Source organism: Gossypium arboreum, chromosome 9 (genome assembly GCF_025698485.1).
Source record: "Gossypium arboreum isolate Shixiya-1 chromosome 9, ASM2569848v2, whole genome shotgun sequence".
Taxonomy (NCBI): Eukaryota; Viridiplantae; Streptophyta; class Magnoliopsida; order Malvales; family Malvaceae; genus Gossypium; species Gossypium arboreum.
Genome location: NC_069078.1, coordinates 65,101,488 through 65,117,167, shown reverse-complemented (window position 1 = coordinate 65,117,167; position 15,680 = coordinate 65,101,488). Strand labels below are relative to the sequence as shown.

The 15,680-nt window shown below is 31.2% G+C and overlaps 3 protein-coding genes across 3 annotated transcripts; 1 reads left to right on the top strand and 2 right to left on the bottom strand.

Moving 5' to 3' along the window:
• The first annotated feature begins 598 nt into the window (after nucleotides 1-598).
• On the top strand, nucleotides 599-4,040 carry LOC108456904 (BTB/POZ domain and ankyrin repeat-containing protein NPR1-like). Its single transcript, XM_017755640.2, has 4 exons — nucleotides 599-1,586; nucleotides 2,457-3,210; nucleotides 3,398-3,592; nucleotides 3,683-4,040. The coding sequence occupies exons 1-4, from the start codon at nucleotides 1,044-1,046 to the stop codon at nucleotides 3,940-3,942; spliced, it is 1,752 nt and encodes a 583-aa protein (XP_017611129.1). The 5' UTR covers nucleotides 599-1,043; the 3' UTR covers nucleotides 3,943-4,040.
• Nucleotides 4,041-5,403: 1,363 nt separating this feature from the next.
• Nucleotides 5,404-7,916, bottom strand: LOC108456903 (transcription termination factor MTEF18, mitochondrial-like). Its single transcript, XM_017755639.2, has 2 exons — nucleotides 5,842-7,916; nucleotides 5,404-5,619 (listed from the first exon to the last, which is right to left on the bottom strand). The coding sequence occupies exons 1-2, from the start codon at nucleotides 7,593-7,595 to the stop codon at nucleotides 5,580-5,582; spliced, it is 1,794 nt and encodes a 597-aa protein (XP_017611128.2). The 5' UTR covers nucleotides 7,596-7,916; the 3' UTR covers nucleotides 5,404-5,579.
• Nucleotides 7,917-10,029: 2,113 nt separating this feature from the next.
• On the bottom strand, nucleotides 10,030-13,994 carry LOC108456906 (ras-related protein RABF2b-like). The gene is made up of 7 exons (XM_017755641.2): nucleotides 13,677-13,994; nucleotides 12,673-12,750; nucleotides 12,367-12,534; nucleotides 11,870-11,918; nucleotides 10,965-11,038; nucleotides 10,513-10,606; nucleotides 10,030-10,307 (listed from the first exon to the last, which is right to left on the bottom strand). Exons 1-7 carry the CDS (start codon nucleotides 13,713-13,715, stop codon nucleotides 10,204-10,206), a joined length of 606 nt encoding a protein of 201 aa, XP_017611130.1. The 5' UTR covers nucleotides 13,716-13,994; the 3' UTR covers nucleotides 10,030-10,203.
• Nucleotides 13,995-15,680: the final 1,686 nt, after the last annotated feature.

Sequence of the window (15,680 nt, the reverse complement as noted above, 5' to 3'; positions counted from 1 at the left end):
AGTTAGCATTTAACGCTTAAGCTAATGGCTAAGGTTGACAAAAAAGTCTGACTGATACAATACAAGTACTTTGAGGACTTAATTAGAATATTTTGAAATTCAAAGGCTATTTTAAAATTAGATCATTATTTGAAACTATTTGACCCAATAATCTTTGGGTCAAATTCGTTATTAATCTTTGTATTATGTGTACTTTAATTTAATTACTTTTAATAATATATTTTTAAATTTTACAATTTCAATCGTGACTCAAATATGTAGCGTTAAATCAGTTTAGCTAAAATTTTCTATTAATTTTATCGTAAAATTATTGATTTGGTTGATACTCTTAAAATTAGTTCATACTTTTCAAAATTTAAAATTTTAATTCTAACAAAAATGTTTGTAGTTAAATTTATAATTAATTTTTTGTAATAAATATATAAAAATAGAAAGTTGACATTATTTATTTAATAATATATTTTCTATGTAAGGTTCTGAAGAAAAAATTACGGATACTATTTGATCACAAAAAATACATAAACTAAATCCACAGGGACTAATAGAAAAATTTAACCAAAACCTTATTTGTTCTTTTCCTCTTCCATTGACTCCCTTCCTTTTCCCCTCAAGTCTTCTCTCTCCATGTTCTCTTAACATTTATCACAAAAAAAAAAAAAGCAACCAAAATTAAAAAAAAAAAATCAAATTCTATCTTTGATCTTTGCCAAGTTCCTCTTTTTCTTGCAATTTATAAAGTAATTTCTCTAAATAATTTCTTGGTTTTCTTTTTTTTTTCCAGGATCTGATTCGTAATCTTTCTTTAAAATCCTTGTCTTTTTTATAAAAAAAAAATATTTTTCCTTTCTTTTTCCTTATTATGTTGATCAAAAGGTCCTGGAAATTCAAGCAAGTTCATCTTTTAATCCCGTAGTATAATCATTTTCAATCATGTGATTCTTTACAAAATAGTAATACCAACAAAAAATCCAATCTGGGTTCTTCAAATTTCCATATAAAGATCAATAGTAATTTATTTTATTTACTTTTGTTTTTATCTTTAAATGGCTAATTTATCTGAACCATCATCATCTTTAAGCTTCAGTTCATCATCTCATCTCTCAAATGGTTCAATCACTCATGAAACCAGTGCTGCTGCTGCTACCCTCGAGGTTATAAGCTTGACCAAGCTTAGTTCCAGCTTAGAACACCTCGTTTCCGACAATTCACCTCCGTTTAGCGACGCCGACGTAGTGGTTGAAGGTGTTTCGGTAGGTGTTCATAGATGCATATTAGCTGTTCGAAGTAAGTTCTTTAAGGAGCTTTTTGACAAAAAGAATAATAATAATGGGTGTGTTGAAAAAGAAGGGAAACCCAGTTATAACATGAATGAGTTCTTGCCTTATGGTAAGATTGGGCTTGAAGCTTTTCAAGTTTTCTTGAGTTATTTATATACTGGGAAGCTTAAAGCGTCTCCCATGGAGGTTTCCACTTGTGTTGATACACACTGTGCACATGATGCTTGTCGACCCGCCATCGATTTTGCTGTGGAATTGATGTATGCTTCTTCTATATTTCAAATACCTGAGATGGTTTCACTTTTTCAGGTCAGTAAAGGGGGTTTTTCTAGTTCATTTTTTTAGCAAATTTGTGTATAAATTGCAGTAAATATATGTTTAGATGCGTGAAATTTTTTGATATGTTGAATGCTTTAACAGATTATTGCCTGTGGGTTCTTAATAGAAAGGGTTAAATTACTTGAGGAGTCCTTATACTATAGGTTGGAAAGCTAATTAGTCCCTCTAATTTAGCCCATTTACTATAAATGATGACTTATCATGTTTTAAAGTATTGAAATTTAGCACTTTTATGTTAGTTGCACTAGATGTCTTAAAATACAACTCAGGCTATGTTTTAATTGAGTCCTTGAAGTATCAATATCGTGTCCACTAGCTACTTCCGTAAGCCTCGTCACAAACTTGGGTGTTAGATGTTAGTTTAAATATGTTATGGAGTATATTTAAAGCACATGAATGAACAACTTAGATTCAATGTTTTAGAAGAAAAAAAAACTTTTTAAAACTGTAGTCATCATCTTTTTTATCCAAGCTACGCATGCGTGTTTACAATTTGCTTCATGTAGTTCAAAATACTCCTCAAATCCAAACCGGCAATTAAGGTGTAAACCAATGGTTAGGCTGATGGAAGGACCTGATTGGTATAATACTGACTCTTTGAGACTTGATTAGAAAGTTTTGGAGTTTAGAGACCAATTTAGAATTTGAGTTGTAGTTTAGAGACTGTTGCTGCAATTAACCCTTTCTAAGTGCACATTGTGAGGATGTTTGACCTAATAGGAAGCTATTAAGTTCATATAGTAACTGAAATGGAGAATCATGGATGAATTTTGGCAAACTTTTAGCTTGATTAGGCCAAATGAATGTATATTGATTTTCTATCTGTGTATATATTTGCAGCGACGGCTTCTTAATTTCGTGGATAAGGCTCTAGTAGAAGACATGATTCCGATCCTTGTGGTTGCTTTCCATTGTCAATGCAGTCAGCTTGTTTCTCAATGTGTTGAAAGAGTGACAAGGTCGGATCTTGATAGCATCTCCATCGAGAAAGAGCTTCCTTATGAAGTTGCGGAGAGCATTCGGTTACTTCGCTGCAAGCCTCCTACTGAAGCTGAAGACAGTGAGGCAGTGGTTGTTCCTTTGAGAGAGAAACAAATTCGGAGAATACAAAAAGCTTTAGACTCCGACGATGTTGAGCTTGTTAAACTGCTTTTAACCGAGTCCGATGTAACTTTGGATGATGCCACTGCCCTCCATTACGCTGCAGCGTATTGTGATCCCAAGGTTGTTTCTGAGATTCTTGCCCTACGTCTGGCTGATGTCAATCGGCGAAACTCTCGTGGTTATACAGTTCTTCACATAGCTGCAATGCGTAAAGAACCGTCGGTGATAATGTCACTTTTAGCAAAAGGGGCATCTGCTTCGGAGTTGACGTTGGATGGACGAAGTGCTTTTAACATCTGCCAGAGATTGACGAGGCCGAAGGATTATCATGCGAAAACGGAGCAAGGGAAGGAAACAAATAAAGATCGGATATGCATCGATGTTTTGGAGAGAGAAATGAGGAGAAATCCTATGGCCGGAGATGTTTCAGTTACTTCCCATACAATGGCTGATGATATGCACATGCGACTTCTATACCTAGAGAACCGAGGTATTAGTCTACGTCGGGATCTCCCGAGGCTCTTTATCTCTTCTATTGTGCATGCTCCTTGATAATTTGGTTTAAGATATAGTTTTTGCTCGTTTGAAATCATCGGGTTACAGATCAAGAATGCATTTGATTCATTACGAGTCCATATTCTTAGAAGGTTAGCTCTAAGTATTGTCGTCTATTGCAGTGGCATTTGCAAGGTTACTTTTCCCGAGTGAAGCGAAACTTGCCATGGACATCGCACATGCAGAGAGAACCTCCGAGTTTTCTGGTCTCTCATCAAAAGGTTCAAATGGGAACTTAAGTCAAGTTGACTTGAACGAGACGCCTGTAATGCAGAAGAAACGACTTCTTGCGAGGATGGAAGCCCTTATGAAAACAGGTGATCGAAATACCCTTACATGTGGATCTTCCATTGCCATGTTCGGTTTAAATCATGCGATTCTTAATCAATATGCTTGTTTTTACACAGTGGAAATGGGTCGGCGTTATTTCCCGCATTGCTCGGAAGTGCTAGATAAGTTCATGGAAGACGACCTTCCCGATTTGTTTTACCTCGAGCGGGGCAGCCTCGAGGAGCAAAAGTTAAAGAGATCGCGTTTCAGGGAGCTGAAGGAGGATGTGCAGAAAGCATTTAATAAAGACAAAGCCGAGTTTAACCGCAACGGCTTAACTTCGTCGTCGTCGTCTTCTTTAAAAGATGGCGGTCGGTATAAGCTCCAAAAATTATGAAGAAGTCTGGGTTTTTTTTTTTTTATATATTTTGTGAAATTAATGTTTTTAATTGTTTAACAAACCATTAAAATGTCTATAGAGATGGTTTTTTTAAATGTATTCTTGGTAGGCTTTGCTTGATAGGGTGAAAGGAAAATTATAAGGATGAAAACTTGAAAGGTAGAAAACTAAAAGGATGGAAAACATAATTTTTCCTATGCTTGGTAGGAAAGACAAAAGGTTGGAAAGATGGAAAAATATATAATTTTGAAATAAAATATATTTTTCTCATTCTCTTTATTTCAACCAAGCATAGTCCAATTTTCTTTTATTTTCACTTTTTCATTCCTCCTTTTATTTTTTTATATTTTCATCCAATCAAGCACAAATTTGATCATGGTATTAATATCACAAGTATTTAAGTACTAAATTTTATTTAAATTTATTTATATTTGTAAATGATTAATTGAAGCTCTTTTAATTTTATTTATTTTTATAAACTTTTATTATTACTTTAACCTTTGAATTTGACAACTATATCTGTTTTGGTCCCTAGACTTTGATTTTACAAAGATTTATTATGTGACTAGTGATTCTAGAATAGGCTCGGATTAGACGGATTGAGAACTGCTCGATATAGCATACCAAACAAAGAAATTGAATCGATTGACTTGAAAACTGTTTGAAATTGGTAAAAATCGAAAATTGAGACAAAAATCAACAATTGAATAGATTGAACCGATTAAATAAAATTTTTATTTTTAAGTTTGGATAAAAAATAAACTTAGTTGTCAAGATCAAATGCCAAAATAGACTAAAAACATGTACCGAAATAAACTTAATTGCCAAGTTCAAGGATAAGAAATTAGATTACTCTTTTATTTTATTTTTTTAGTTTTTATGGAATCTGAAGGCTTTTATTTAATATCAAATTTAGTAATTTTATTTATTAAATTTTAAATATATGCAACATATTTTTAAATATTTACATTATATTGTATATATAATTTTCCGCCTATAAATTTAATATAAATTTAGCTAACGTTGGATCTAGCTTTTTGCTTAAAATCTTCTCAAATATTGGACAATTTTTCAAGTTTGAATGGATAACTCGACCTTTAAACAAATCTAAAGGCATCAAGCACTTTTTTTTTTTTATGATAGATCACCAAAGCAATATACATGACCAAAAATATCTTCGAGGATCATACCATTCCGAAACAACATCAACAGCTAAGTATTTGAATGATACTAATTCGCTCGTATCCCTTTACTTATGTCCATATATAGTTTCATCAAAAATGTTAAACACATCATAAAGGGATCCATTTACATCGGTGTAAAGCTTAATAGTGTTACACCTTTTTGTAATTTTTTACACAATTAATATTTTCACAATCCCAAGGTCATATTTCATGCCCCATTTATGTAAATCATGCATTCCAAGTCTGGCATAAATTAAAAATTTATAACTACTAATTTCATATAAAAAAATTCACCCATTAGATTTATAATAATATCAGATCAATACAAAAATTTACATGTATGATAAGTACAAATTATTAATAAATTTACACGTATGATAAATTACAGAAGAATGTAAAACCACTTAAGTGTTATACCAAAGTAAGTGAATCACTTCCCTCGGAAATATCTTAAACCCTAACATGCTCAAGCTCGAAATGACTTGAAAACCTTGAAAAGTGATCAAATATAGCAATAAAAGGAAGAAGTCATAAAATTTCCAACATTTGAACCATTAGACTTATTGTGAAAATTAAATAAATTAAGTTTAAAATCAAGAATTAAAACAAAAACTCAATGAATCCTCTTATTAGAACACCAAATATATATATATATATATATGTATGTGTATATATATTATATATACCCTATAATGAGAAGAAATTAACTTACGCTGTGTTCAATGAATTCTTTAGACTATCCCATTTGGCTGGACCTTCAGGATGGACTAATACGAAATACTTGACAAATCGAGCATCCGAACACGCAAGTATGGTGCTCAATGACAACATCGACTTGGCCGCTCCTCTCTCCCTTAGCCAAGCATACATCGAAAACCTTTGATTAATTCTTTCCATGTCGTAACATAAATATGCAGGGAATGCCACCACGGATTCGAGCGGGTACCCTAACCAGTTTGTTAAGCAATCGATTTTCTTCTCAAGCAAGTGCTTCGACTGGTTAAGCACCATCGGAGCCTGTTTGATTACGTTCTTGACAACGTTGCTGTCCAAACCTGCATTTACCAAACAATCGAATCTCTCCTGAAGTTGATCCCCTCTGCCTCGGAACTGCTTCAATGCTTTCAACATCTCGTCTGAGTTTTCCAAATAGCCTAATCTTGATAAGAAAGCTGTTTTCTCAAGGAATGTACTTGGATCTTTCGAAGCTACCTGGATACTGCTTTGAATCTTGGATTTTGAAGCCACATCAAACCATTTCAACGGATCCTCCTTTATAATTTGGCATAATTCATCTCTCTTAACGTTTAACTCTCTACAGACCGTTTTAGGTCCTTTCAATGAATAAGAACCCATTAGTTCCATGCGTGTAGATACAATGTGCACAATATCTTCGGTTTGCATCGCAATATCAAACAAGAAATCCAATGCCTTAAAAAAGTTTTTGGTGCACTTAACCGACAAGATATGCGGATTCTGCATAAACAAGGAATATACCTCGTTCATCTTGAGACCTAATTTGAGTAACCGGCCAAATAGTACATAAACCTTCTTCCCCGAACCTTGAAACAACAATGCTGGATTTGTTTTAAGCAAATTATGTAACTGCTCATCAGTATAACCCACTCTATCGAGAAAATCGAGTGTGTCGAGCATTCTACCCCAATCATATATGCCCTTACCCGATACAAACCCTCCAATCTCATCCTTCTCCATTCCTAATTCTTTAAACCACTCGAGAACCGCAGCAAATTCCGCATCAACACCACCGACCAAAAGAGACGGGCAACAACTAACAAGCTTTATAATTATTGGTTTGCTGAGACCCAAATTTTCGTAAGCCTTAAGTTTCGAAGTCAATATCCCATAATCATATTCGAAAATCTCCCTAAACTCCTTGTACATCTTTCCCATCTTAATACGAGGAATCCCATAATCCCGTAAGACACGAAAATTCTCGAGCATGACACTATCATCAGTTAAAAACATCAATCTCTGCGGAACGAGAGACGTTATCTCCACAGGGCTCAACCCAAGACTCTCGAGGAATGGTTCAAACTCGTTAATAGGGTTGTATCTAAGGAATTTAGACAAAGATTTCACCACATCTTCTTCAGGATCAAACTTGGACAACAATTTTTCAAAAAAATGAGGTGAGTTCTTGCTTATATGTTCAGCATCCATGAAACTAAAGCCCCTAGTGGAATGCAAGTATTCGAATAAAACATCTCGAGCCCCGGTTTTAGCCGTTCGCGAGATCTGAATCGCTAAACCCGAACTCGATGATTTTACAGACGCACAGAGAAGCCTAGAACTCCTAAAAGATCTAACATTCAATGAAACAGAACATGGGTTTTGAACATCGGATTTATCATAGACAACATGAGAGAAAACAACAATCTTGTCCAAATTAGCAATCATTTTAGACAACTTAGAGACTTTTCTCCTGATTCTGCATATAAACATCGCAGCATAAACCTAAACAAAATTTAGCAAAAAAGATAAGCTGAAATTGGTTTTCTGAGAGGAAAAAGGGAAAATATTGGCGGGTTTTATCATTTTTTTTTTTGCCCAAAAGAAAATTGGGGATTTTGCAGAATATTGGCAAAAAGAAGCTAATTGGGGTTACTTACCTGATAAAGAGGTTTATCCCCAAACAAGATTCTTTAGGTTAAAATGAAGAACAACGGAGAAAAATTGGGATTTTGATGAATATCAGAGGAGTTTTAATGGAATTTTGAGCCCTGTTTTTAGCCTTTTTGATAAAACCCTACGTTAGGGTTTAACTCCGTTAAAATTTTAATTTATTTTTCATATTTTCATATGTTTATTTAGGTTTAATATTTTATGTAGTCCCTGAAATATACTATTTTTCTCATTTAGATACTTAAAACCTTTTTCAGTTGAATTTAAAAAAAAATGAAACTATATAGCATGGAAAACTATTTTGTGAAAATTTATATAATTAGAAATAGTTTAAAACTATTATAAAGTAATATAGAAAAGTAATATGAATATAAAATTAACAAATAAATAAATAAAATATAATAATATCATTATCAAGATAGGAAAATTCAGAAATATTTAGAGTGTGTTTGATTTTAGAAAAAAAATAAAGGTCATTTTTGTGTTATTCTTTTAGAAAATGAAAAATATTAAAAATGATTGAAAATGTGAAAATAAAATAAAATAATCATTATTTTGACTAAAAATATTTTTACAAAACTAGAAAATTGATAATGAATTAATATTAATTCAAGTTTAAATAAAAGTAAAATCTCTCTCTCTCTCTCTTTAACCATTTTGAATACCGAATTTTTATGATTATATTATGAGAAAATAGGTTGTTTTTGTATTTTATCTTTGTAAATGTCAAAATATGTTGTTAGTGTCTATACTTTGACAAAGTTTAAGATTTAGTCCTTATGTTTTAAAAATTAAATTCTTTTTTGATTAAAAGTCTTAGTTCAATAAAAATAATTTATTTTGTTACTATTTTCCATCAAAATTTATCAATTTAATATTTTTATTTTACATCAATAATATGCCATAACGTATAAAGATAACTTAATTAACATTTTAATTTGACAAAATTGACAAAATATTAACAATAATATTTTTAAATGGAATGAATAATAGGATTTAATTTTTAATTAAATATCAAATTTTGCTCAAGTACATAGATTGACTACGTACTTTAACCTTTGAAAAAGATTTTTAATCTTAAAAATAAAAACATTTTTGAAGATTAAAAATATAAAATATTTTCTTAATCCAATTAGAGCCCTAATCCTCAATTTTTTTTCTTAGCAATTTGGATACCTAAATCATTATTTATGTGGTATTAATTGAATTATAATTTTAGAACTTTTATTTTTATTCTTTATATGTATTTTTTTCAAGTTTAATAATCAAAATTAAATAAAATCTTCATATTTTTAAAAGTAAAATAAACTATCAGCTTAATGTGATTCGAGCTTAAATAAAAAAGTTAAAATATAATTTCAAAAATATATGTCTGAATAATTATAATTATAATTACAAACTAAATATATAATTATATGTAATTTTATATAAAATAAATTTGAATATAGCTCACGTTATTGAATTTAAACCTAAAATATTTATGCAAAAAAATTGTTAATTGAGTTTATCTATTGTCACTTAAAACCTTCAACTGTTGCATTTAAATGATGGATGTTACAAGAAAAATATATTATTTTGCTTGTTTTTCTAACATATAACATACATTTATCTGTTTGTCGGTAAAAGTACCTCCAAGGCATTTTCATTAATATCAGATTGTAGATTGCTCTCTTTATCAGAAAAAATATATAAATTAATTCTTATATGTTATATCCAAGATTAAATCTGTTGTCAAAATTTCATCTATTTATACAATTAAAAATTAAATGTATGACAGAATAACCAGATAGTACCATATCACATGCTATATGTATCTCATGCCAAATTTTTAACAGTCATTATTTTTCTCTGTAATCTAACTTGTAATCTAACTACAAACACTAATTTAATCATTTTTTTGAGTAAGATGGTATTTTTACCCCGTTTTCTCATTTTAAAATTACAAGAATCAAAATGCATTTCGTGCTATAATACAAGGACTTGTACAGTATGTTTACCATAAATTAAGATGGAATAAATACAATCTCTTAACAATGAATAAGACTTATAAATGAGCAACCAAAACTGGCTATAAAAACAGGAAAAATGGCATTTCTTATTTGAATATGTAAGTCAGGAATATATGGAACTTGCAAGGAAAACCCACTCTCCAACCCCAAAAACCTCTAGACATCGTGCATCATGTACAATTCCGAAATGAATCGGTACATAAATGAGAAACCAAAATATATAAGCACTACCATGTCATCCGGACTTTTCATTTTCTCTAAAATACTTGTGTCCCACATATATTTAAACTGGAGTATGAAGTACAAGCCTTTAATATATGGAAGAAAATAAAAGTTTTAAAAATTAAACATACCCTTGTTGAACGCATATTCATATATGATACTCGATCTTGACTTTGGGTAGCGTAGATAATCATCGCCTAATACGAGCAACAAGATGCCCTTGTTGTTTGCTCTGCAGATCTATCCATGAGAACCATTCCGGCCGGATTTTGTGACAGCTGCACTCGAGGTATCCTTTTCACTGTTCGAAAATGAAAAAAAAAATCAATCAATTCTCTGACTTGTATGACAAAACCTTGTGTCGGATACATTTTCAAACATGGATATTGAGAGATGATCCCTCCGAAAACCTTCCAATATATGAAAAAACCGTTTTTTGTTATTGAACATTTCGGTATTGGACACTCGCACCCGACTCTAAGTAACATAAATGAGAAATGAAACACCTATTTCGTAGAAAATGTTGTTAACGTTGTACGAAGTCTTGGCGGAAGTTTCCACGAAGAAAAGGCCGTTCTCTTGAGCATAAGTTCTTGCTTCCTGAAAAGAACAAAGAGAATAAGAAGTCAAATTGGACATTCGCATGCTGGTCGGTCTATCGGACCGACCATTGGAGTTGAAACAAAACGAACCACAGAACTATATGATCCTTTTCCATATCCTATGTAGATAACGAGTTGTTTTGAAATGTCAAAACAGTCAAAAACTAGACTACATCTAGTCGAAAAATTGAAATGTCTGATACATTTTCAATATGGATGCGAAAGATATGGTCCTCCTCTAATGACGCTCTAAATACATGAAAAACGTTTCTAAGAACAAGATGAATGTACCCCGTATCAAAGACGTATTTATATTAAACACACACTCGAATCCGAGTAACAGAATGGTAACTTACCTCGGTTTCCACATTCTTTGCATCCAGTAAATCTGCTTTGTTCCCAGCAAGTGCCATTACCATATCAGAATTGCCTTCACATTGAAAAGAAAAAGAGTAAATAAAACATCTAAAAATTTAGGTAAAAAAACTTCTTTGGTCCCTCTTAATTTTGATATTAAGTAAATCGGCCTCTTTAAAAAAGAAATTGGAGCAAATTGACTCCTGTCAATTTTAAAAGTGAGCAATAAAGGACAATTAATCATAACGTTAATGTTTTTCCATCAATTGTACAAGTATTTTATTGATATGATAACAAATTTTACCCTCAAAATTTACACATTTTGTCAATTTAATTTTAATTTAACAAATTTAACCTGCAACATTTACACATTCTGTCAGCTTGATTCTGATTTAACAAATTTAACCTGCAAAATTTACACATCTGTCAACATTTACATAAGATATGTAAACATTGAAGGTAAAATTTGTTATTATATAAATCAAAATTAGGTACAATTGACAGAAAAAAAATTAACGTCATAATTAATTGTCCTTATTTGCAAAAAATTAACGTCATAACTAATTGTCCTTATTTGCCCACTTTTAAAATTAATAGGGATTAAATAGCCCAAAATTTTTAGAGGGACCAATTTGCTCAATTTCAAAATTGATAGGTATGGGAAATGTGTTTTCACCAATAATTTATATTGCTTCGATTCTTCATCTTTTTTAAAGAACCTGTGCTAAGCACTCGTATTAGACACATTCCTAAACATGGATATGAGAACACAGTCCTTCAAATACATGAATTTAAAAATAAAATACAATAAAATAAAAGGTACTCATGTTGAACATATATTCACATTTGACACTCACATTTGAATTTGAAAACCGTAAAAAAAAAAAAAAGAAGGGTGGTCTACCTTGTGCTTGAAGTTCTTCAATCCATCTTTTAGCTCTCTCAAATGATGCCTACAAAATAAGAACATATTGTTATAAACTTCAAACTAAAACAAAATTTAACATATTATTATAAACTTCAAACTAAAACAAAATTTAACTCTCGAATTTTAAATCTTTATGAATGAATGTGAGCTTTTAATGTGGTGCCGTTTTTTCGTATTTTTTAAAATATTCATATTCGACATACATACCTAGGTACAAAGGTATACTCCTAAAAATATGTATACTCGTATCTAACACTCACACAAAAACCCGAGCAGGATGGCAAGAAAGTTGCAGGAATGTTTAGGGAATCCCAAAGCTTTAATGCTTTATTTCCCAGTTTCACATTTTGAACTTTTGCTTCTGTTGAAATGACCTAATCTGACACTCATGTCCGATACACAAGTCTGGGAAATGGAAAACCTTACCAAAAATATTCAAACATATTCATATCCAACACTCATAATGAACTTACGAGATTTGTTATATCGTAAACAATAATTGCAGCCGCAGCTCCTCTGTAATACATTGGTGCCAAGCTATGGTACCGCTCTTGACCGGCCGTATCCCAAATCTCAAACTTTACGGTTGCATCATCCACTGCCAACGTCTGGGAGAAAAATGCAGCACCAATAGTTGATTCCTACATCATAAGATAAATGTCAAGCTATATATATTACTAACTAGTTGGCCTCTAAATGTATATACGTATGTACAGTCACATACATTCGTATGTACGCACATATAAAAATTACTAACAAAAATACTTAACATCACCAACCTGAAACTCGACAAATTGGCCCCTAACGAAGCGCAACACAAGACTAGATTTTCCAGTTCCAACATCCCCAAGTAGAACCTGAGGAACACAACACATTTTCAACAATTTATGTTAACTCTGTTTTTTTTAGATACTCATGCTTGATACGAACACATTCTCAAACATGATTTGAGAAAATAACCCTTCAAGGACTCTCCATATATACAGAAATTGGTTGAAAACTACTCGTATTGAACACATACCCAATTACCCATATGGCAACATCCATACCAGACTCCGAGTAACATAGTTGACAACTATAATGCATGCTATGAAAACAGAAAATATTGCGTTCATTCTTTTCCTAAAACTTCTCTAACATAGAACTTAAAAGGGGGAAAACAATGGTGCTTATATATTTAAATTTGTTTATATGTTTTATATTTAGTTTCGGCGGACGAATCCCCTCAACAGGTTTGGTATTGGTGCTCCCACTCCACGGACTCCTCGCAGCTTTTGGTGAAGTCGGAAGACAGCCGAACATAGACACCCCGAGCCTCATATCGGACCTATTGAGGGGTTTATCGACCTTCCACGGAAATCCGCTCAACCAGTTTGATTTTATTTTAAAGATCTGAAAATAAATTTTACTTGATTTTAATTTTAGTAATTTTCAATCAGAACACTTATTTATTAGTTAATGATCATTCATTATAATAAAACAATAAACACGCCTCATCACCATAAAATGAGCATAATTTTTTTTTTTGAAACTTAACAAATTAATTCAGCAATAAGATAAAAGGGGGGGGGGGACGAGAATCAAAGCAAAACCTACAAAGATTTTTAAAAATAAAAATGCAAGAACATGCAAATCTATATAAAAATTTCACATAAAAAACATGCAATGACGCATAATTTACAAAGAACCAGATCGTAACTCCGCATTTAAACGAGTCCCAAAGCACAAAATTCTACTGATAATGACAATAACAATTTTTAAGGAGGGTTTAGAGGAAACTGACTATTTTAGCATTGATGGTCTTGTTTGCAGTGGTGGCCATGAGGTGGTTCGACGATGATGATGATGATCAGATTTTTAAGCTCCAAAAATAATAACAGGACAAGAAATATACGTAGGAACGTTTTAGGGAAAAAAAATTAAGAAGAAAAATTGAGAGTTGTGGGACTGTTGAGAAGGTTGATGAAGAAGCATAAAATCAATGTAAAGGGAAATTTTTATTTTTATCTTTATTTTCCTCAATCAACCTTCCAACAAAATCAAAACCAAACGCTCTTACGAATGATTCTCTAACCCAAAAAAAATATCACGAAAGAAATCGATTATATATTGTTGCGACGAAAAAAAAAAATTTTACACTTGGTCACTAATTATGGTGATTTATTAAATATTTAAAAATTAATTTCTAATTTTATTAACAAAGGGAGTCGCCACCGATCCTTTTTATAGGTGTGATCGGACACCTAATAAAATTATTTTAAAACAAAAAGAAGGCTAAATTTAGGTCTACGTGAAAGTTCAGAGAAAAATTAGGGTTCGGGAGTCAGTTACACGTGAGGAAGGTATTAGCACCCTCACGACGCCCAAAATTGGTATCTCATAAACATGTATTGACTTGATTTTCAAAAATACGAGTTCAATATAATATTTAATCGTGATCCGATTGAAAAATAGGAATTTTAGTTTTCGATTTTTTTTAGAAAGGGTGTCCTGTTTCACAAGCCGATTTAATTTCACCCAACATAGCGATGAAATCGATAGCTTAATATTAAATCGGTACATTGCCTTATTTTTAAATTAATTAAAACATGAGAAAAATATTCCTAAAGTGAGAAATTAAAATAGATAAAGAACGCAAAAAAAAAATGATATCATTAATGAAAAATATTAACATGGAATACTAGAATATTAAAATAACAATAATAATGATATTTACAAAATAGAAACAAGTCATGTACTAATAATAAAATAGGAAAAATGATATATTTGGTAATAATAATATAAAATAATAATATGTACATAAAAATACATATATATGTATATATATATAATAAAAGTATGTAATAATAATAATAATAATATCTACAATAAAAGAAAATATTGGGAAACGTACATAAAAAATATACATAAAAAATTTACAACAATAATATAAAATAATGATATGTGCAAATATATATATATATATATATATATATATATATATACATATGTATATAAAATATACACTAATATAATAATAGTTATAATAATACTAGCAATAGTAATAATTTGTAATAATAATATATACACAATATGGAATTTAAAATATACATATATATATATGTATATAATAGTATTTAAGAATATATACATAAGAAATATATAACTAATGGCATATATACATAATATATATATATAATACACATAATATATATATATATACATATTAGAAATGATAAAAAATATTAACACACTACATAAGTGAATAAAATATAATAATAATACTAAAATAATTGATTTAAATAGTAAAATAACTAAAAAGGATTAAGTTGAGCTAAAAACAAAATATTTGGGGCAAAATTGAAATAAAAATAAAAGGAAAGGACTATATTAAACACACGCGGAAACATCAGGGGACCAAAACAGCAAATATTCCTTCCCATAAAATGCAGCACATCATTGTGGACTAAATTGAAAATCGCGACAAATTCCGGGGCCAAATTAAAAACCAAAATGACTTAATTGTAAGTAATAAAAGCGGAAGGGCTAAAAGCGCAATTTGCCCTTCCTTTAAAAAACACGCGGATCCTAGGCGGGTCGGGTCGGGTCGAACCGGTCCAAGTCAAAACGACGTTATTTTGGGGTTAAATGACAACCCCCAAAACGACGTCGTTTTGGAGGGCTATATAAGGCCAAAAATAACCCAAAAAAATCATTTGGAGGAGGAAAGAAAAAAAAAAGAGAGAGGGAAGAGAGAAGGAGAGAGAAGGAGAGGGAAGGAAATGGGTCGGGCGACCGGTCACGGAGG

Bases quoted from the DNA above. Each gene is read 5' to 3' on its own strand.
- LOC108456904 (XM_017755640.2), top strand. From the start codon at position 1,044: ATGGCTAATTTATCTGAACCATCATCATCTTTAAGCTTCAGTTCATCA. The intron at 3,211-3,397 runs GTATTAGTCTAC...CGTCTATTGCAG, and splicing joins TCTATACCTAGAGAACCGAG to TGGCATTTGCAAGGTTACTT. The intron at 3,593-3,682 runs GTGATCGAAATA...GTTTTTACACAG, and splicing joins GGAAGCCCTTATGAAAACAG to TGGAAATGGGTCGGCGTTAT.
- LOC108456903 (XM_017755639.2), bottom strand. From the start codon at position 7,595: ATGTTTATATGCAGAATCAGGAGAAAAGTCTCTAAGTTGTCTAAAATG. The intron at 5,620-5,841 runs GTAAGTTAATTT...TCACTTTTCAAG, and splicing joins AAGAATTCATTGAACACAGC to GTTTTCAAGTCATTTCGAGC.
- LOC108456906 (XM_017755641.2), bottom strand. From the start codon at position 13,715: ATGGCCACCACTGCAAACAAGACCATCAATGCTAAAATA. The intron at 12,751-13,676 runs GTCAGTTTCCTC...TGTGTTCCTCAG, and splicing joins AGACCATCAATGCTAAAATA to GTTCTACTTGGGGATGTTGG. The intron at 11,919-12,366 runs GTAAGTTCATTA...CTTATTTTGTAG, and splicing joins TTTACGATATAACAAATCTC to GCATCATTTGAGAGAGCTAA.